At 43.2% G+C, this 20527-nt stretch overlaps 1 protein-coding gene across 6 annotated transcripts in view; it reads left to right on the top strand.

Moving 5' to 3' along the window:
* CECR2 (CECR2 histone acetyl-lysine reader) overlaps nucleotides 1–20527 on the top strand; it is a 200236-nt gene that overhangs the window by 135834 nt on the left and 43875 nt on the right. For 5 of the 6 annotated variants that reach the window (XM_017891344.1, XM_017891343.1, XM_017891341.1 and 2 more), the window contains 6 exons: nucleotides 4279–4462; nucleotides 6989–7128; nucleotides 7902–8006; nucleotides 10213–10262; nucleotides 11641–11810; nucleotides 18817–18900. In XM_017891344.1, the coding sequence (XP_017746833.1) occupies nucleotides 4279–4462; nucleotides 6989–7128; nucleotides 7902–8006; nucleotides 10213–10262; nucleotides 11641–11810; nucleotides 18817–18900 (733 nt within the window). The remainder of the gene's footprint in view (nucleotides 1–4278; nucleotides 4463–6988; nucleotides 7129–7901; nucleotides 8007–10212; nucleotides 10263–11640; nucleotides 11811–18816; nucleotides 18901–20527) is intronic. The other variant, XM_017891342.1, reaches the window with a different exon arrangement.

Here is a 20527-nt window from a genome sequence, read left to right as displayed (position 1 = left end):
AAAAAAAAAATATATGTATATGTACACATTAGTTTTTAGCAGCACAGTGCCACTGTTCTCTTTTTCCTTTCCTTTATTTTATTTTATTTTTTATTTTATTTTATTTTTATTTTTATTTATTTATTTATTTATTTTTGAGACAGAGTCTTGCTCTGTCGCCCAGGCTGGAGTGCAGTGGTGCAGTCTCAGCTCACTGCAACCTCTTCCTCCCAAGTACAAGTGATTCTCCTGCCTCAGCCTCCCGAGTAGCTGGGATTACAGGCGCGTACCACCATGCCTGACTAATTTTCATATTTTTGGTAGAGACAGGCTTTCCCTATGTTGGCCAGGCTGGTCTCAAACTCCTGCCCTCAAGTGATCTGCCCACCTCGGCCTCCCAAAGTGCTGGGATTACAGGCGTGAGCTGCTGTGCCCGGCCTCTTTTTCCTTTAAGTAGTAAAACCTGGAAGTACATGCAAAATTGTGTGCTCATTTTTCTGGGGGAGAAAGTATGCAGTCTTTATCAAATTCCTAAGTGTTTTCTGTCCTGTGGAAGATGAAGAACCACTAAATGAAAAGAATTAGCCTGATTTTCAGCTTCCCGAAGCCTTTTTATTTCAGATCACCCTTAGCTAATACCTTTGCCTTCAAGAGCTTTTCCCCCTTTCACTTTCGGATGTTTAAAAGGAGACGTGGATTTCTAGGAGAAGGTTGATCTACATATAAGGAAATGGAATTGTCTTGGATTATAGGCCCTCAGGTGTCTCCTAGGTAAGGTGGCATGGAGATAGATGCCTTAAAGCTTTTAGCAAAAGTGATATAATTTAAACTGAGTAGGACAATAGGCCTGTTGGGAAGGAATCTCAAACATGGAATTGTTTGAGACAAGTAAGGCTTCCAGACAGATTGGAGGCTAAAGGAGCAGCACTGTGGATTCACAGGCAGTGTCTGTTGGGCTGGTGTGCCTGTACTTTCTCAGCCTCACATTGGAGTAAGAAAGGTCTCGCTCCCTGGCCCAGCATCTTCTGCACATCCTCAAGTGAAGCTGCTGTTCTGGTGAAATGATACAGATTTCAGATTCTATGTTTTGTTTTATTGCAGGAAAAAACAGACTTTAGTGTTTGGGGAACTTGGTGTACATTAGAAATTCTCGAAAGCATGCGGTAGATAGAGATTTATTGCCAAAGGATAATTGCCTTCTTCACACTTCTGGCTACTAAAAAAGCAGTTTTTAAAAAAAAACTTTTCATTTTCTTTTCTTTTTTTTTTTTTCTTTTTTTTTTTTTTTTTTTTTTGGGAGATGGCGTTTCTTGTTGCCCAGGCTGGAGTGCGATGGCGTGATTTTGGCTCACCACAGCCTCTGCCTCCTGGGTTCAAGCGATTCTCCTGCCTCAGCTTTCCCGAGTACCTGGGATTACAGGCATGTGCCACCACAACCAGCTAATTTTGTATTTTTGGTAGAGACGGGGTTTCTCCATGTTGGCCTCGCAAAGTGCTGGGATTACAGGTGTGAGCCACCACGACCGGCCAAACTTTTTCATTTTCAAATTCACCATTACAGTGCTGTCTCTATTTTAATGTGAGTTTGAACTACTCTTTACCCGGCTCCTCACTCCGGAAGGGATGACAGCAACTTCACAAACAATGGAGAGGGGCGGCCAGTCCAAACCCTGCAAGGTTCAAGCACTTGTTACTGGCCAGTGCTTGTGTGCGGAATGTGAATGCTGCAGTCCAGTGAAATTTGTGAGAGCCCTGATTGCTAGAACTATTATGCTGCATTTTGATAAAGCTGCCATACTCACATTTTCCCCAGTAAGATAGTAATAGTAGGGGAAGACGTTTCTTCCCTCTTTGAAAAAGCAAACTGTTTAATTTCTTATTTGCCTAAGCCTTCTTAATTTTTCCCACAAATATTTCCTTTCACTTTGCTACAAATATAACTGTCATAGATTATAAGTCAACATGGTATATGCCTAATTTTAAAATGTCAACATGGTATATGCCTAATTTTAAAATGATATCAATAACTTCTTTAGGCCTCTTTGCTTATTAATAAGAAAAAAAATTCACATCAAGCATGAGGTAATTTAGATCTTGATTCTTAATAGTTGAGATGTAAAATAACCATCTAACAAACAGCTCGTTATTACTGCAAGGCACATTTAGGTACTAATCAAAATGCATGGCTGGGTGCAGTGGCTCGTACCTGTAATCCCAGCACTCTGGGAGGCTGAGGCAAGCGGATCACCTGAGGTCAGGAGTTCAAGACTAGCCTGGCCAAATTGGTGAAACTCTGTCTCTACTAAAAATACAAAAATTAGCCAGGCATGATGGGGTGGGCACCTGTAATCCCAGCTACTCGGGAGGCTGAGGCAGGAGAATCACTTGCACCCGGGAGGCAGAGGTTGAGCCAAGATCACGCCATTGCACTCTAGCCTGGGCTACAAGAGCAAAACTCCATTAAAAAAAAAAGCCAGGTGTGGCCAAAATCCTGTAATCCCAGCAGTTTGGGCGGCCGAGGCAGGCAGATCATAAGGTCAGGAGATCGAGACCATCCTGGCTAACATAGTGAAACCCCATCTCTACTAAAAATACAAAAAATTAGCTGGGTGTGGTGACGGGTGCCTGTAGTCCCAGCTACTTGGGAGGCTGAGGCAGGAGAATGGTGTGAACCCGGGAGGTGGAGCTCGTAGTGAGCTGAGATCATGCCACTGCATTCCAGCCTGGGCGACAGAGCAAGACTCCGTCTCAAAAAAAAAAAAAAATGCATTTGCACCTGGATGTGGTAAGATGCACTTGTAGTCCAGATGCTCCGGAGACCAAGGTGGGAGGATTGCTTGAGCTCAGGAGTTTTGAGTCCAGCGTGGACAATATAGTGAGACCTCACATGGTAAAAAATATATTTAATGTGATTATAGGATTGCCAGACTCTACCGAAGAAAAAATTTAAATTGCCATCTAGGTGTCTTAAATGTTCTCTGTAGAAAAACTGTCTTCAAATTTTAATATACAGACATGGGAGGATTGCTTGAACCCTGGAGTTCAAGACCAGCCTGGGCAACGTGGTGAGACCCCATCTCTATGAAAAATCAAAGAAAGGCCGGGCACGGTGGCTCACACCTGTAATCCCAGCAGTTTGGGAGGCCGAGGTGGGCAGATCACAAGGTCAGGAGATTGAGTCCGTCCTGGCTAACACGGTGAAACCCTGTCTCTACTAAAAATACAGAAAGAAATTAGCCGAGAGTGGTGGCGGGCGCCTGTAGTCCCAGCTACTGGGGAGGCTGAGGCAGGAGAATGGCGTAAACCCAGGAGGCGGAGCTTGCAGTGAGCTGAGATCGCGCCACTGCACTCTAGCCTGGGCGACAGAGGGAGACTCCATCTTAAAAAAAAAAGAAAAAGAATCAAAGAAAAAAAAATTTAGAATGCAGTGTTATATAGCGTAACTTAAAGTTCATGTATAATAGAATATAAAATTATAGTTGCATATCTGTGTAGCCATTTGTATTCTGGAGGAGTTTCCGCCTTTTTATTTTAACCTGAAATATAAATTAGGTTAGGCCAACTACAAGTTTCTTTTTTTTTTCTTCTTGCCACCTATGTCATAAACCCAACTTTGTACTATCTGAACCGTGTAGTGTCTTCAATTGTACATGCAGAGGGTAAGACTTTTGCCTCAGCTTCATAGCCTACACATTTGATTATGCTTTTACCCATTCCACCAGAATGTGCTATTTGGGCTTTAAAGTCAACCTATTCTGTGAAAAACCCTCTTTATGTATTTATCTTCCTTGATAGTTGACAAAACACAATATCCATGTAAGTAGGGTGAACCTTCATGAGGGACTTCCTATTACTGTTTTTCATTTCTGCTTTCTGTGCAGAATTTGTCAGCTGGGCCACGTGTGTTAGCTCACACCTGTAATCCCAGCACTATGGGAAGCCAAGGCAGGCGCATCATTTGAGCCTAGGAGTTTGAGAACAGCCTGGGCAACGTAGGGAGACCCCTGTCTCTACAAAAAATACAAAGATTAGCTGGGTGTGGTGGTGCATGCCTGTGGTCCCAGGTACCTGGGAGGTTGAGGTGGGAGAATCTTTTGAGCCCAGGAGAACTGCAGTGAGCTGAGATCGTGCCACTATGCTCCAGCCTGGATGACAGAGCGAGACCCTGTCTGTATAAAAAAACAAACAAACAAACAAAAACCTGTCAGCTGTCAGATCATGAGTTCTCTGTCTCTCTCCTTCTCCCAACCATCCTATATGTTATATTAATGTATTTTTGTGTTTGGGGCCCTGGTCTAGGCCTCAGACATTCCACAGCTACCTAGAGGACATCATCAACTACCGCTGGGAGCTCGAGGAAGGGAAGCCCAACCCTCTGAGGGAAGCCAGTTTCCAGGACCTGCCTCTTCGCACACGGGTGGAGATCCTGCACCGCCTCTGTGATTACCGGCTGGATGCAGACGATGTCTTCGATCTTCTAAAGGTATGCTTAACTGGCAATCCTTTCCCTACAGCTATGAAAAGCCAGCAATCAGAAATGCAGTCAGAATGTAAAACCCAAAGATATCAGCCAGAGTTTGGCTTGTGGTACTAGTCTTGGTACTATTCGTTACCAATAACACTGTATAGAAAACCATGATTGCTGTAGCCAAGGAGATGCAGGATGTGCATCCCTATGGAAGCACATGATTTTGCTCTAATTTCTAGTCTGGTTTCATCTTCCTTTACGTACGTGCACTGAGTCCCATCTGCAATAGGTACCACCAGAGAACCATCAGCCAAACCTGCAACTAAATTAGCCACTGAATTTTATTTCTCAGGGTGTAAACTTGATTGAATATAATTGAAGTATTTACTGAAATCTCCAAGAACCTGAAACCATATATGCTAGTGAAGTTCATCCTCTGCATACATCCACGTTACAAAAAATGTTTTGAAGAAGGAAGCTATGGCCATCTCTCTCCTCCCCTTTGGTGCGGTTATCTGTTTTAGATCCTAGAGGGGCCCGGATGCTATGCCTTACGCCTGTAATCCCAGCACTTTGGGAGGCTGAGGCGGGCGGATCACAAGGTCAGGAGATGGAGACCATCCTGGCTAACACGGTGAAACCCCGTCTCTACTAAAAATACAAAAAGCTAGCCAGGCATGGTGGCGGGCACCTGTAGTCCCAGCTACTCAGGAGGCTGAGGCCGGAGAATGGCGTGAACCCAGTAGGCGGAGTTTGCAGTGAACGGAGATCCCACTGTTCTCCAGCCTAGGCAACAGAGCGAGACTCCATCTTTTAAAAAAAAAAAAAAAGTAGTATATCATCGAGGGGAGGGTGTGGGTTATTACTTTCACTCGTAGGGAAGTCAGTTTCTAATCCTGTTCTATCATCAGTGATTAAATGTGGTGATGACGGCCGGGCACGGTGGCTCAAGCCTGTAATCCCAGCACTTTGGGAGGCCGAGACGGGTGGATCATGAGGTCAGGAGATCGAGACCATCCTGGTCTACACGGTGAAACCCCGTCTCTACTAAAAAATACAAAAAACTAGCCGGGCGAGATGGCGGGCGCCTGTAGTCCCAGCTACTCGGGAGGCTGAGGTAGGAGAATGGCGTAAACCCGGGAGGCGGAGCTTGCAGTGAGCCGAGATCGCGCCACTGCACTCCAGCCTGGGCGATAGAGCCAGACTCCGTTTCAAAAAAAAAAAAAAAAATGTGGTGATGACTTCTCAGTTGAGCTCTGTGCATGAACACATTATAAAAAAATCATTGTGTAATTTAGCACAGTCTTTGCCAAGGACTCAAGGACTTCAGTAGCAGTGGGAAGGCCAGTACAGGTCAGCCCCCCAGGTAAATTGGGAGCCCTGTCGCTGGAGCTCAGCTGGAGTGAGAGGTCACAGGAGGTTATGCTGGAGCTGCCACAGAGGATCCCATGGGGCAAAGCTTGCCCCTTGCCTGATCCACCCGGTTGTACTTGTCTTTCTTTTTGTGTGTGCTCACATTAAAACAACTGCTCCCAGCCAAATCTGTAAACTGTCCATCAGGATTGCTGTTGGATTCTCTTTTTTGTGAAAAGGGAACAATCAGCCGGGTGCGGTGGCTCAAGCCTGTAATCCCAGCACTTTGGGAGGCCGATGTACGGGGCGGATCACGAGGTAGGAAGATTGAGGACCATCCTGCTTAACACGGTGAAACCCCGGTCTCTACTCAATAAAATTACCTCAATAAATAAATATTCAGCCGTCGATTTTGTGTTGTTGCGGGCGTGCCTTGAGCTCCAGTTACCTTCGGAGGCTTGAGTCTAGTGTGTGAATGGCGTCATATCTCGGTGTGAGCGGAGGCTTGCAGTGAGGCTGAGATCTCTGTGTTTCCACCTGACTCCAGCCTGGCGACAGAGCAAGACTCAGTCTCAAAAAAAAAAAAAAAAAAAAAAGGAAAGAAAAAGAAAGAAAAGGGTAACAATGGTGGGGATAGGGAGCATTTTAATATTTCCATCTCTTGTTCCTCAAAGTAGGTGCCACCTTCCCATTGTATCCTTGTTTCTTAGGCCGATTGAAAATTACATAAGATACTTGGGCATTTTTATTTTACTTATTTTATTTTATTTTGTTTTATTTTGAGATGGAGTCTCTCTGTTGCCCAGGCTGATATGTGGTGGCATGATCTCAGCTCACTGCAACCTTCACCTCCCAGGTTCAAGCTATTCTTCTGCCTCAGCTTCCCAAGTAGCTGGGACTACGGTCGCCCGCCACTACGCCCAGCTAATTTTTTGTATTTTTAGTAGAGGCAGGGTTTCACCATGTTGGCCAAGCTGGTCTGGAACTCCTGACCTCATGATTCGCCCTCCTCAGCCTCCCAAAGTGCTGGGATTACAGGCATGAGTCACTGCACCCAGTGATACTTGGGCATTTTTAGTTTTTAGATTTGAGGTATGCCTGAGTGTAAATTTGGAATCCTCATTTTCATTTTTTCCTGGTGCATTTTGTTCCCCATTTCCCCAAACCCCTTTTTCTTGTTCTGCCTAGGGTCTGGATGCAGACAGTCTCCGTGTGGAGCCATTGGGTGAAGACAATTCTGGAGCACTCTATTGGTATTTCTATGGAACACGAATGTACAAAGAGGACCCGGTACAAGGAAAATCCAATGGAGAACTGTCTTTGAGCAGGTATGTTCTTTAATGTCAGGACATGATAACGACTGTATTAAACTGTCATTAAGATTAAATGCATCAGAATTCTACAGCACTATTTTTTTTTTCCTAATGAAGGAATTCTCTCTAAGCATGCCTGCAAAGAGATGGTAAGGAGATACTTCATGCAAAAACAAAAAGGGATTAATTCTCTGCTACCAGAGGGGTTAAAGATACTTTTTTGATCTGAAGTTCTTGATAGGAGGTTTCTGAGAAATGCCACTCCTCTTACCACAGGCTGTTTTAATATAGCAGGTTTCTTCTCAGCAGTACAATCATTTCAGTGCAGTAGCAGTTTTCATCTTGCATCGTCAGTCCTTGAGATCTCCTTTGATCTCCTTTTTTCTACTAGAATTAATGATGTAGTTTATGAACCTTAGTATCCATCAGTGTAAGAACAGAAGGAACTTACATGATGCCTGAAACATAAGCTTTACTAAGTAAGGAAGAGGCTGCATTTCCATAGCATCCCAAAACGATGCTAACCTCTTACTTAGGCTTTCTTATTGCTAGGAGCATGCTTACTCTTCGGAAGGTGTCAGATCTTAAGCACATTTTAGTATTGCAGAATGTTAGTTTTCCTCAGATCCATAGTCTAATAATGGAAGACTGGAAGTTACTCTTCCCTTTTCCTTTCACTGCTACATTTAATCCTTTTTGGTCATCTCATGGCCAGAAATACTGTTTTAAAATCATATGTAGCATGCCAATCCTATGCCAGAACATTTCTATTTAATGTTATTTATTAGGGAAAGTGAAGGACAAAAAAATGTCTCAAGTATTCCTGGAAAAACGGGAAAAAGAAGAGGAAGACCCCCAAAACGGAAGAAACTGCAGGAGGAGATTCTGTTGAGGTAAGAAAATCTTGTTAGTTGTGGTCATAGACCATGGCAGAAGGGACCTTAATTCATTTATTCCTTTTTCTTTATTTTGCCTGTGCCATGGGAAGCACATTATTATGGGAACCTGAAACTGAGTGCTTATGAGATTACCACGTGCGCAGTACAGAATCAGGAAGTCCTTAGTGCATGGCATCTGGCAAGTCACCTGCCCTCTCTAAGCGAGTCCTCTTACTAGACGATGGATGTACATTTAATGAGGATTATATTGAACAAGACCATTTTTTTCGTTCTTCAATTTTATATTTAATTTTAGCAATGAAAAAGATACTTGGGGGATTTTCTTTTATATGTCATTATCTTCTAGGAAATTTCACCATGTGAATCTTGCTATAGGAGTTTTCACAATCTGACCTATACTGTGTAAATACACTTCTTACTTAAGGATCAACTCTATCACTAAGACTATTAAAGTGAGGCTGTATTCTTAAAAATTCTGGTAACTCAGGACAAGTGGCTTCTTCCCTTGCTACTTAATCTAAATGCTTGAGTTAGGCTGGATTTCACCATGTTTCTTTTTAACCACTAAGAAATATTTCTAGGAAATCAGATTAAGAGTATAAATCACTCAGAACCTGATTTTAACTCAGTCAGCATCCACTTAACTTTCTAGAAGTTCAGCCTCAGATTGCAGCTGCCTATTTCTTCCTTACCCGTTTCCGTGACAAATGTCCTGTAATTACTTATGTTTTGTGTATGCAACACCTGTTTCCGAGTTTGGTTAGGATTCCACACATCCTCTGATATTCAGAAAGCTTAGTGATACCTGTCTCCATTTACCCGTAAGTATCAAGAAACGCAGTCGCTTAGAGATGGGACTGTAGCATCATTTTAACAAGCATCCATGGACTTGTGCTACCCTCTACTGGTGATTTTTTTTTCCTTGAGAGCTGTGTATGTAAGCCAGTATTTAAATATTTTATCATTAAATTTAAAATTCAGTTTTCTCTTTCACGCTAGCCACATTTGAAATGCTCAACAGTCACGTGGTTTATTGGATAATGCCAATAGAGAACATTGTCATTCTCTCAGAAACTTGAAAACAAGAGAAAAGTTTCCTTTCTTTTTCAGGGATACAAGTGAAAATGATACTTCATGTTATTGCGTTATACACTTTGCATTTTGTAATTTAATCTCCAACATCCCTGTGAGGTAGGCACTATTAATAGCTCCATTTTTGGGGAAAGTTAATTAACTTTCCTGAGGTCACATTGTAAGGGGCACAGGTTGAATAGAGGCATTCCCAGTTTGGAGCCCATGCTCTTAACCCTCTACCTTAGGTAAGGATAAATTATGATAAATATACCTGTCTTCAGTGTGGCCCCAAATCAGCGAGGACATTGGAATCCCTACAGTTCTTTTTTCTTGGCATTTAATTATTAACAATTGCATCTGTCTCTCTTGACTGGAGCAGTAATAAAAAACAAGAACAGGCTGGGCGCGGTGGCTCAAGCCTGTAATCCCAGCACTTTGGGAGGCCGAGACGGGCGGATCACGAGGTCAGGAGATCAGGACCATCCTGGCTAACACGGTGAAATCCCATCTCTACTAAAAAATACAAAAAACTAGCTGGGCGAGGTGGCGGGCGCCTGTAGTCCCAGCTACTTGGGAGGCTGAGGCAGGAGAAGGGCGTAAACCCGGGAGGCGGAGCTTGCAGTGAGCTGAGATCTAGTCACTGCACTCCAGCCTGGGCGACAGAGTGAGACTCCGTCTCAAAAAAAAAAAAAAAAAAGCAAAAATTAACTGGGCCTGGTGGTGGGTGCCTATAGTCCCAGCTACTCGGCAGGCTGAGGCAGGAGAATCATTTGAACCCGGGAGGCGGAGGTTGCAGTGAGCTGAGATCACGCCATTGCACTCCAGCCTGGGTGACAGGGCAAGACTCCCTCTCAAAAAAGTAAAAGTAAAAAATGAAAGTTACTGTTTTCTTATACATGCTGTTGCCATAACATAGGGTAGCTGTATGTCAGTACTTCCCTTCTAGACCAACATGCCTACATCCTAGTGTTCATTTATTCAGCACTCTACCTCCAAGCCTTGTTCCCTTAACACACACATACACTCTCTTTGTGTTAAATTAATTGGGTCTACCATCCTGGGGTGGCACAGAACAATTTTGGACCTGTCTTTGTTTTAATTGACACCTCTTTTTCCTGTGTTTCAGTGAAAAGCAGGAAGACAACTCCTTGGCATGTGAGCCACAGACAAGACATGGTAATGTTCTTTAGTGGTGTTGAGAAAGGATTAAGTAAATATGATTCATTTATGCTAGAGTGTTGACTCTGTCTTTTTCTAGAGTCATACAAAGTAAAGATGATTGCAATAGCCTTTGACCTCCCCTCTGTACCCTTCTTCAGTTCTCTTCCTCACACCTTATCCTGTGCCCAGCTCATCATCTGACTGAGGATTAAGATCAAAACTCGGTCTTTTCACTAGTGTTCTATTTACTAGGGATAGTGTAATAGACTCCTCAACATTGGAGTGAATCACCAGCTTCTCAGAGAGGTCTTTTTAATGTCAGCGCTTCCTGACACAGTGGTTTCCTTATGGGTTTGCGGCATACTGGTTTCCTGCCTAGATTTTAATTTTGTCATCCAAATAGCATAAAAATGGGAGGCACATACCAGTTTGCACAGTGTAGTTGAGGCAAGGTAGACTCTGCAAAGACTCAAACTCAAAACCATTTCTGTCAACATATTTAATCATTTCTAGGCTGTGAATATCTGTCTTGTTAAAATCACAGTAGTTATATTTGTATTACCTTTAGACACTACTTTTTTTTTTTTTTTTTAGTTGTTAGCAGTGACTTTAACAAGAAAACCAGAAGTATACGTTGTCAACTTTAAAATTAAAAAGAGGCCATTGCAGTGGCTCATGCCTGTAATGCCAGCTCTTTGGAAGGTCAAGGCGGGCCGATCACCTGAGGTCAGGAGTTCAAGACCAGCTTGGCCAACATTGTGAAACCCCGTCTCTATTAAAAATGCAAAAATTGGCCGGGCGTGGTGGCAGGCACCTGTAATCCCAACTACTCAGGAGGCTGAAGCAGGAGAATCACTTGAATCTGGGAGGCGGAGGCGGAGGCTGCAGTAAGCTGAGATGGTGCCCCTGCACTCCAGCCTGGGCGACAGAGCGGAACTGTCTCTAAATAAATAAATAAATGAAATTTAAAAGTGGGCCAGGTGCAGTGGCTCACAGCTATAATCCCAGCACTTTGGGAGGTCAAAGCAGACTTCCTTGAGCTCAGGAATTAAAGACAGCCAGGGCAACGTGACAAAACCCTGTCTTTACTAAAAATGCGAAAGATTAGCTGGGTGTGCTGGTACACACCTGTAGTCCCAGGTACTTGGGGGTTGCTGAGATGGGAAGATGGATTGAGCCCAGGAGGCAGAGGTTACAGTGAGCTGAGATGGTGCCACTGCACTCCAGCCTGGGCAATAGAGCCAGACCCTGTCTCAAAAAAATAAATAAATAATAGGTCTCTTTTTTGACTCCCTTATTTTAGTCATGACCCAGGGTAGAAACAAAATTGAGACAAAATAAGGAAAGGTCCTCATAGGATCTCCTGTAGTTAATCCATTCCTTTATTTTCTAGGGTCCCAAGGGCCGGGCCAAGGTACTTGGTGGCTCCTGTGCCAAACAGAAGAAGAATGGAGACAGGTCACTGAGAGTTTTCGCGAGAGGACCTCCGTTCGAGAACGGCAGCTCTACAAGCTCCTCAGTGAGGACTTCCTGCCTGAGATCTGCAACATGATCGCCCAGAAGGTGCGCCACACTCTCTGCTCAGTCCTCCTCTGTGTTAGGCCTGATGCTGCATTTTTTACGGATTATTCATGAGACCTTCCCCATATTTCCCACTGTCCTGGAAATAGTGCAGGCTTCCATCCTGTCTGAACTCCAGTGTAAGAATGGGACCCCATGCTACCCCCTCTCCTTCACTGTGGGTCCTATCATGTTCTCCTTCCCCCAGGAAGTCCTCAGTGTCTACCACCCACCAATAATGACGGTGGCTTTTCACAGTCTGGAACCAGCTTTCGAACATCTTATGGATTTGTCTTTGTCCTTGTAGCTCCATTGCCAGCCCTTTGCCTGGCTCCACCTGATTGTGTCCTCTTCACCAAATTCAGGGCAAGCTATAGTCTCAAACCATATGCCCCTACTTCATGACATTTTCAGACATCCTTCCTCCTCTTTTTCCTTTTTTTCCCCCAGGCTGGAGTGCAGTAGCGCAATCTCGGTTTACTGCAGCTTCTGCCTTCCAGGTTTAAGTGATTCTCCTGCCTCAGCCTCCTGAGTAACTAGGATTATAGGCGTACACCACCACACCCAGCTAATTTTTGTGTTTTTAGTAGAGACGGGGTTTCACCGTTTTGACCAGGCTGGTCTAGAACTCCTGACCTCAGGTGATCCACTGCCTCAGCCTCCCAAGGTGCTGGGATTACAGATGTGAGCCACCGCACCCAGCCTTTTTTTTTTTTTTTTTTTTTTTTTTTTTTTTTTTTTTAAGGACAAGCTCTCTCCCTTTGTCACCTAGGCTGGAGTGCAGTGGTGCAATCACAGCTCACTGCAGCCTCGACTTCTCCCAGGCTCATGTGATCCTCTCATCTCAGCCTCCCAAGTAGCTGAGGAAACAGGCTCGTGCCTTCACACCCAACTAATTATTTTTTATTTTTTGTAGAGACAAGGTCTTGCTCTGCTGACTAGGCTTGTCTCAAACTCCTGGCCTCAATCCATCCTCCTATCTTGGCTTCCCAAAGTGCTGGGATTACAGGCATGAGCTACTGTGCCCAGCTTTTATTGTTTTAAGACAGGGTCTTGCTCTATGTCCCAAGCTGGAGTACAGTGGTGCAATCATAGCTCACTGTAGCCTCAACCTCCCAGGCCGATGTGATCCTCTCGAGTAGCTGGGACTGCAGGCACATGCCACCACGCCTGGCTAATCTTTTAATTTTATCTATACATAGGGTTTCCCTATGTTGCCTGGGCTGGTCTTAAACTCCTGGGCTGAAGTACTCTTCCTGCCTCAGCCTCCCAACATGCTGAGATTACAGGTGTGAGCCACCACACCTGGCCCCCCTCTACTTCCTTACCCATTTGAATACTACTCTCTCAAAAGCCTTACTTAAATGTCACTGTATCCATGAACTGTCCTTGTTTCCCCCAGCCTTTAGGACTTCTGTCTCTTAACGTGTTTCTTTATGCTTATTTTATATCTTTGTGAGTTCAAGCTTCTTCAGCTCAGGGACTGTGTCTTACTCATCTTTTTAACACCCACAATACCTAATGTCATTTCTTTTCTTGTTTTTGGGGTGTTTTTTTTTTTTTTTTTTGAGACAGAGACTCACTCTGTCACTCACGCTGGAGTGCAGTGACACAATCTTGGCTCACCGCAGCTTCCACCTCCTGGGTTCAAGCAATTCTCATGCCTCAGCCTCCCAAGTAGCTGGGACTATAGGCGTGTGCCACCATGCCCGGCTAATGTTTTTATATTTAGTAGAGACGTGGTTTCGCCATGTTGGCCAGGCTGTTCTTGACTCCTGGCCTCAAGTGATCCACCCACCTTGGCCTCCCAAGTGCTGTGATTACAGGCGTGAGCCACCGCGGTTAGCCTGTCTTGCCTTTTCTATGATGGTTGGTCGATAATTACTCAGTTTGTTTATTTCTTATCAGTAATAATATTTCTGATTATTAATACATGTTAATAGAGGACCAGAAATATTTGGCCACTTGGCAGTGAAATACGAAGAGAAAGTATTTATAAATCGTCACTGCAGTACCTACAGGGAGGCAAACATGTCAAATGTATTATTTAATTTATCATGGATCTGGTGATGTGTTTAACCCTTAAGCAGGTTGATGCTTTAGGGAAAGTCCTAGAAATTACCTTTCTCTAATAACGGGAACTTACAAACAGTGCTTCAAGACCTCCGCGGTCCTGGGTGATCCAGAAAACCTCCGTTTCACCATCAGTATACTTAAGTTCATGTACGACAATTGGATTCCGTTTTTGTGATCAGCAATTCACTGCAACAATTTTTCTAGGAATGAAAATATATAATCTAATGTTCTTAAAGTAACAATGATGTAAAGAGATACTTTAGGCTGGGCGCGGTGGCTCAAGCCTGTAATCCCAGCACTTTGGGAGGCCGAGACGGGCGGATCACGAGGTCAGGAGATCGAGACCCTCCTGGCTAATATGGTGAAACCCCGTCTCTACTAAAAATACAAAAAACTAGCCGGGCGAGGTGGCGGGCGCNAAAAAAAAAAAAAAAAAGAGAGAGATACTTTATGACTTTACATGACCTTGCATATGACTTTGCTGATATCATCAGTCATGGCACATTAAATTATCTACAAATATACCCAATCACCTTAAGCCTTCTTTTATCATTTCTGCTTTTTTACTGCAATATTCAGCCTAACGTTTTGGGGGATACAAGAATTACGGGGGAAAAAAGCTTAAAGCATAAAACTGATTATTTTGATTAAAAATTTCAAGCATTCTTTTCAAAAGAAGAAAAATTAAAATAAGGTAACCCTTAAATAGGGTAATCTTTAAATACAATTTTCAAGTACCATGGAATTGCAAACCAGAAAGAAATAATGGATTTGATATTTTCCAAGAAATAGTGCTTTTAAGTTCGAAAACATCAATGAAGTTCTATTAACCAGAAGAATAGTATATTAAGAAAAATCTAAATCAGGAAGTAGAAAATCTTAGCAGACCAGTAATTAGGGAAGAAGTGTTTTCATAGAAGGATTGATTTTTTCACAGGTAAAGTTTTCTAAACCTTCAAGGAAAAGAGAACTTCTAAACATTTCCAAAATGAAAGAAATAACTGGAAGCTACTCTGTTCGTTCTGATACATCTTTGAACACCAGACCTGATAAAATTAAACATACTCTCCTCATTCCATAGTATGTACAATAATGCCCCAAGTAACCACGTTTTGGTCAATGACAAACCGCATTTACCACCGTGGTCCCATAAGGTTATAATTAAGCTGAAAATTTCCTATCATCATAGCCATTATAACATTGTAGCAGAATTCCATTTCTTTTTATAAATTGAGTGCAGCCTAAGTGCATTGTGTTTACGAGGTCTATAGTAGTGTACTGTAATGTCCTGACCTTCACATTTACACCACTCGGTCACGAACTCAGCAGAGCAACTGCCAGTCCTGCAAGCTCCATTCATAAGTGCCCTGTCTCGGTGTGCCAGTTTTTAAATCTTTTACACTGTATTTTTACTGTACCTTTTCTGTTTACATATGTTTAGATACACAAATATTTTACCATTGTGTGTCTGGGATTGTATGTAGTAGGCTACACAACCTAGGAGCAATAGGCTGCATATCCTGTAGTCTGGGTGTGTAGTAGGCTGCTGTACCTTCTAGGGTTGTGTGTAGTAGGCTACACCACCTAGGAGCAATAGGCTGCATATCCTGTAGTCTGGGTGTGTAGTAGGCTGTGCCTTCTAGGGTTGTGTGTAGTAGACTACACCATCTAGGAGCAATAGGCTACACCCCATAACCTAGGTGTGTAGCGCACTACACCATCTAGGGTTGTAGTAGGCTATACCGTCTAGGACCAACTGTATCCCGTAGCCTAGGTGTGTAGTAGGCTACGCCATCTAGTCCCTGACTTCTATATTGTTGAAAACTTAACAAGATCACCCAAGAATGTGGTTTCTCAAAATGTATTTTCATTGTTAAGTATAACACATGACTGTGTCAGATTGTTAATACTGACAAGTAGAAGCTATCTTGTTACCAAAAGAGTAATGTTTGAGACTGTCTTACTGGTAATACTGTTTTGGAGTCTTATCTGGTGTAACACAATAAAGAATAGTAATTTGCAACATTTAAAAATGTTGACCTGGGGCCAGGGGTGTGGTGGCTCGTGCTTGTAATCGCAGCACTTTGGGAGGCAGAGGCGGGCGGGTCACCTGAGGTCTAGAGTTCAAGACCAGCCTGGGCAACATGGCAAAACCCATCTCTACTAAAAATACAAAAATTAGCCAGGCATGGTGGCGGGTGCCTGTAATTCCAGCCGCTCAGGAAGCTGAGACAGGAGAATCACTTGAACTCAGGAGGTTGCAGTGACACAAGATCACACTACTGCACTCCAGCCTGGGCGACAGGGTGAGACTCCGTCTCAAAAAAAAAAAAAAAAAAAAAAAAAAAAAAAAAAAAAAAAGGAAAAGAAAATACAATGTGTAAATGGAGGCACAATAAATGAGGCAGTGGAAGAGGGGTAAAAGTGGTATGTGGAAGAGACAGGAGCTTTTCTTTCAAACCTACTTGAATTATGCCACTCCCCGTCCTATCCCTTGGATAAGTTTCTTGATAACTTTGTATTTCAGCTTCTTTCTTTTGTTTTCCTCTTTTTTTAACCGAGACAGGGTCCTACTCTGTACCCAGGCTGGAGTGCAGTAGCGTGATCATAGCTCATTGTAACCTAGAATTCCTGGGCTCCAAACGATCCTCCTCCCTCAGCCTCCTGACCACCTGGGACTCCAGGCACCCACCACCGCGTCCGGTTAATTTTTAAATTTTCTGTTGAAGTGGGGTCCATTTCAGTTTTCTTTTCAGTAAAGTGAAATGCTATCACTTGACGGAAGTTTTTGTGGGAATTAAACAAAGAACCCGTGTCAATGTACAGAGCATTGTATTTGGCAATCAAAATACACTACTCAGTCCTCTCCCATTGTTTATGGTAATGGGTAATTGATGAGAAACCTTGATTGAAAACTAAACCCACATTTTATAGCAAAATAAAGGCAATAAGAGCGTCAGAAGATTTGATACATCTTTGAGGAAGTATTATATGATCGTCCTCTAAACTTTGAAATAATAATCAGAAGGTAAGTCCTACTGCAATGACCATATAAAAGTTTACTTAAACTTTTTTTTTTTTTTTTTTAAATAAAAGGGGATGTAGATACTGGTAGAGCTTGTTGCTCGTGTTACAGAATATACAGCTTTATAAACTTTAATTTCTCAACAAATAAATTGACTCAGGGTATAGATGGTTTACAGAAGGTGATGGGAAAATACGTAGGGAAACGTTAAGCTTCTGTATCCAGAATGGCGTTTTTCTCATTTGTAGCTTCTATCTGATACAGCAGGGTTGAAGTGAAGGTGGCGTTGGCATTTTTGCTACTCTCATGGTACACTGGCATAATCCCTTTGGAAGACAGTTCCCTGATAAGTTTTTCTTGTATTTAAAGTTGAAGAGATCTTGTTAGAGTCTCGAGGCTTATAAAGTAATGGCCATCTCAGTGCTTTGGGAGTCCAAGATGGTACGATTGTCTGAGGCCAGTAGTTTGAGGCTACAGTGAGTTATGATTGCCCCACTGCACTCCATCCTCTGAAACACAACAAGAACCTTTAAGAAAAAAAAAAAAAAAAAAAAGAGCTTATAGGCATATTTCAGGAAATTGCTGGGGTAGGTTTTTTGGGACAAGTACTTAAAGAAGGTCACAACTGCGTTGGATAATTGGGCTTGCATTTGCATTGGGCACTAGGCATTCTCTTTCTTTTTCTTTTTCTTTTGAGGTGGAGTCTCACTCTGTTGCCCAGGCTGGAATGCAGTGGTATAATCTTGGCTCGCTGCAACCTCCGCCTCCCAGGTTCAAGCAATTCTCCTGTCTCAACCTCCTGAGTACCTGGGACTACAGGCACATGCCACCACACCTGGCTAATTTTTTTTTGTATTTTTAGTAGAGATGGGGTTTCACCATGTTGATCAGGATGGTCTCGAGCTCCTGACTTCGTGATCTGCCCCGCTCAGCCTCCCAAAGTGCTGGGATTACAGGCGTGAGCCACCCCACCCAGCCCAAAGCAGAAAAAGCTTTCTAAAGTTGCTGACTCATTAAATGTACCCCCATGGCTTTGCGGTATGTTTAAGTTGTATAACCCACCCCTTCTTGTCATTTTCCATCCTATAATTCCTTACCTAATGGATTAAGTGGTGCCAGAAGTACCCCTGGAGAATGCAGATTTTTGATGCAGAAGCCACAGAAGTTGTATTATCTTAAGGGAAGGCCTTTGCTTGTCACCTTTTAATAGTAGGTTACAGTTGGTGATGCCCTGGGGCTCATTCCTCACAAATTGCAAAACTTACATGTGCTAACAAACCTTGGCCTTCAAAAGTAGTGACCTACATACAAGTAGTTCTCCACACTCTTTCTTTGAAATTTCCTACAAGTACTGCTTTCCAGCCTGGTGCATTTCCTTGGAACTCACCGCATTCTGCTTGCTGAGCCCTTTTCCCACCCCTGCTCTCTCCCAGGCTTCCCCTCCTGGGCAACTGCTCTCACTTCTCACTGCTGCCACTGTGCTGCCTTTGCCCAGCGGCCCACCTCCGGCTGCTCCTGATGCCCCCTCCCAGAGCTGCCCCTTCTGCTGAAGGCGATAAAGCATGGCTTTCCCTTTGTAATTTGGGAAGATTTTTTTTTTTTTTTTTTTTTTTTTTTTTTTACTGTTTAAACTGTTAAGGGAGTTTTTTTTTGCCACTGATGCATATTATAAAAAACACTCGGTTGTCTCCAAGTTTTTGTTTTAATTTTTTCAAGAGAATAAACTGGCTTATGTCCCTACACAGCTGAGCGGTGGTTTTCCCTGATTGTCCTAAGGAAGGCTTTGGCCCTAACCTGTGTGCCTCGTGGGCCACTTTTTTACTGGCGGCAGCAGGAGCAGCATCAGTATCAGTAGTTGAGAACACCCTAATCTATCTTTTCCTTTCTCTTCTTCACTTCTAACTATAGGGAAAACGTCCACAGCGCACAAAGGCAGAGTTGCATCCTAGGTGGATGTCTGACCACCTGTCCATCAAACCCATCAAGCAAGAGGTGAGTGTGTCAGAGAGTAGCGAGGAGGAGCTTTCCTGATGAGAGAGACAGATCCTTTTCATGTACTTCCATTCTTGCCTTTTTATTTTCCTTCATTTTTTTCCTAAACCCCAAATGTTTATTTAGCATTCTTATGCTTAGGATGCATTTCTAGAAAGAGAAAGAATTAGAAGACATGAGGCCACACTCTGGTTCTGACAGTCTCCTGGGGTAGTAGGCATGTCCACATTTAATGAGAATACATACTGCAATAGGTACATTTATGTAGGAGCAGTTCACAAATGCAAAGATGGGAGAATTTAGAGCTGGGCAATGAAAGGAGAGTTTGAGTAGGCAGAGCCATATTCGACCTGAATCCTGAGATGGCTGGGATTGACGGAGGGGGAGCAAAGAGGGTGGGAGATGTGGGGCAGAAGGCATCCCACACTACAGGAGTAGTAGAAACAAAAGCACAGAGACAGGAAATTATATAATGTGGTCAAAAAACAGTATATATTAGAGCCGTACATGGTAGCTCATGCCTATAATCTAAGCACTTTTAAGAGGCCAAGGCAGGTGGATTGCTTATACTCACGAGTTCAAGACCAGCCTGGCCAACATAGTGAAACCCCATCTCTACTAAAAATACAAAAATTAGCTGGACATGGTGGCACGCACCTGTAATCCCAGCTATTCGGGAGGCTGAGGCAGGAGAATTGCTTGAACCCGGCAGGCGGAGGTTGCAGTGAGCTGAGATCACACCACTGCACTCCAGCCTGGGCGGCAACAGAGTGAAACTCAAAAAAAAAAAAAAAAAAGAGTCTGTGGCAAGTTTGTTGTTTTGTTTCTAATTGGAGACGTAGCATGGACCTGAGAAGTGTCCAGGAACGAGAGCATGGATCTGGCTGATCTGTGGTGAAATGAGATTCTTAGGTATCAAGGCCTTGCTGTGGAGTGTAGGTGATCACATTTCTTCTAAGACATGAAGCAAAAGAGGACATGAATGGGAGGGCAGGGAAATGTTTAGGTCACATGAGGGAAAGGGCACCATGTGGGAGTTTGAGATATAGTATTAGGTGAAGAAAGAATGTTTGGTGCAACCACTAATTGCTAATAAAGGAGTTGTCCAAGCAGCATTCTGGAGCTGACTGTGTTTCCGCATTTTCATCTTGTGATGTAGCTCAGGAGCCTGAAGCAGGAGATATACTTGAGCCTAGGAGTTTGAGACCAGCCTGGGCAACATAGCAAGACCCCACCTCTGAAAAAAAAAGTAGTTAAGTTACTTCATGACGTCACACTGTAGGAAGGGTCAGCACTTTTTAACTGTTTGTCTCCTTTGGGCACTCTTTCGTCGAATATTTAAACAGTTCAGTGACCCTAGACAGTTTTGAGTTAAGGGACAGTAGTTTTACTCTGGACCATGTCTTTGAATTGTTACGTTACGGAGCCTTCCTTTTTCCTTTCAGTAACATTTTCATGGCTCTTAAATGTAAGTGATGACACAATGGTCTATTGCAGAGATCTTGTCAGTAACTAAACACACTCTACCTTGAGCCCTGAAAAGGGAAAGCTAATTTATAAATTTGTATTTACTTCAGTATATTTTGATTTCACCTCTGCCTTTTTTTTTTTTTTTTTTTTTTTTTTT

Source organism: Rhinopithecus bieti, unplaced genomic scaffold, assembly GCF_001698545.2.
Source record: "Rhinopithecus bieti isolate Rb0 unplaced genomic scaffold, ASM169854v2 scaffold_20777, whole genome shotgun sequence".
NCBI lineage: Eukaryota > Metazoa > Chordata > Mammalia > Primates > Cercopithecidae > Rhinopithecus > Rhinopithecus bieti.
This window is presented reverse-complemented; position numbering and strand designations above follow the sequence as displayed.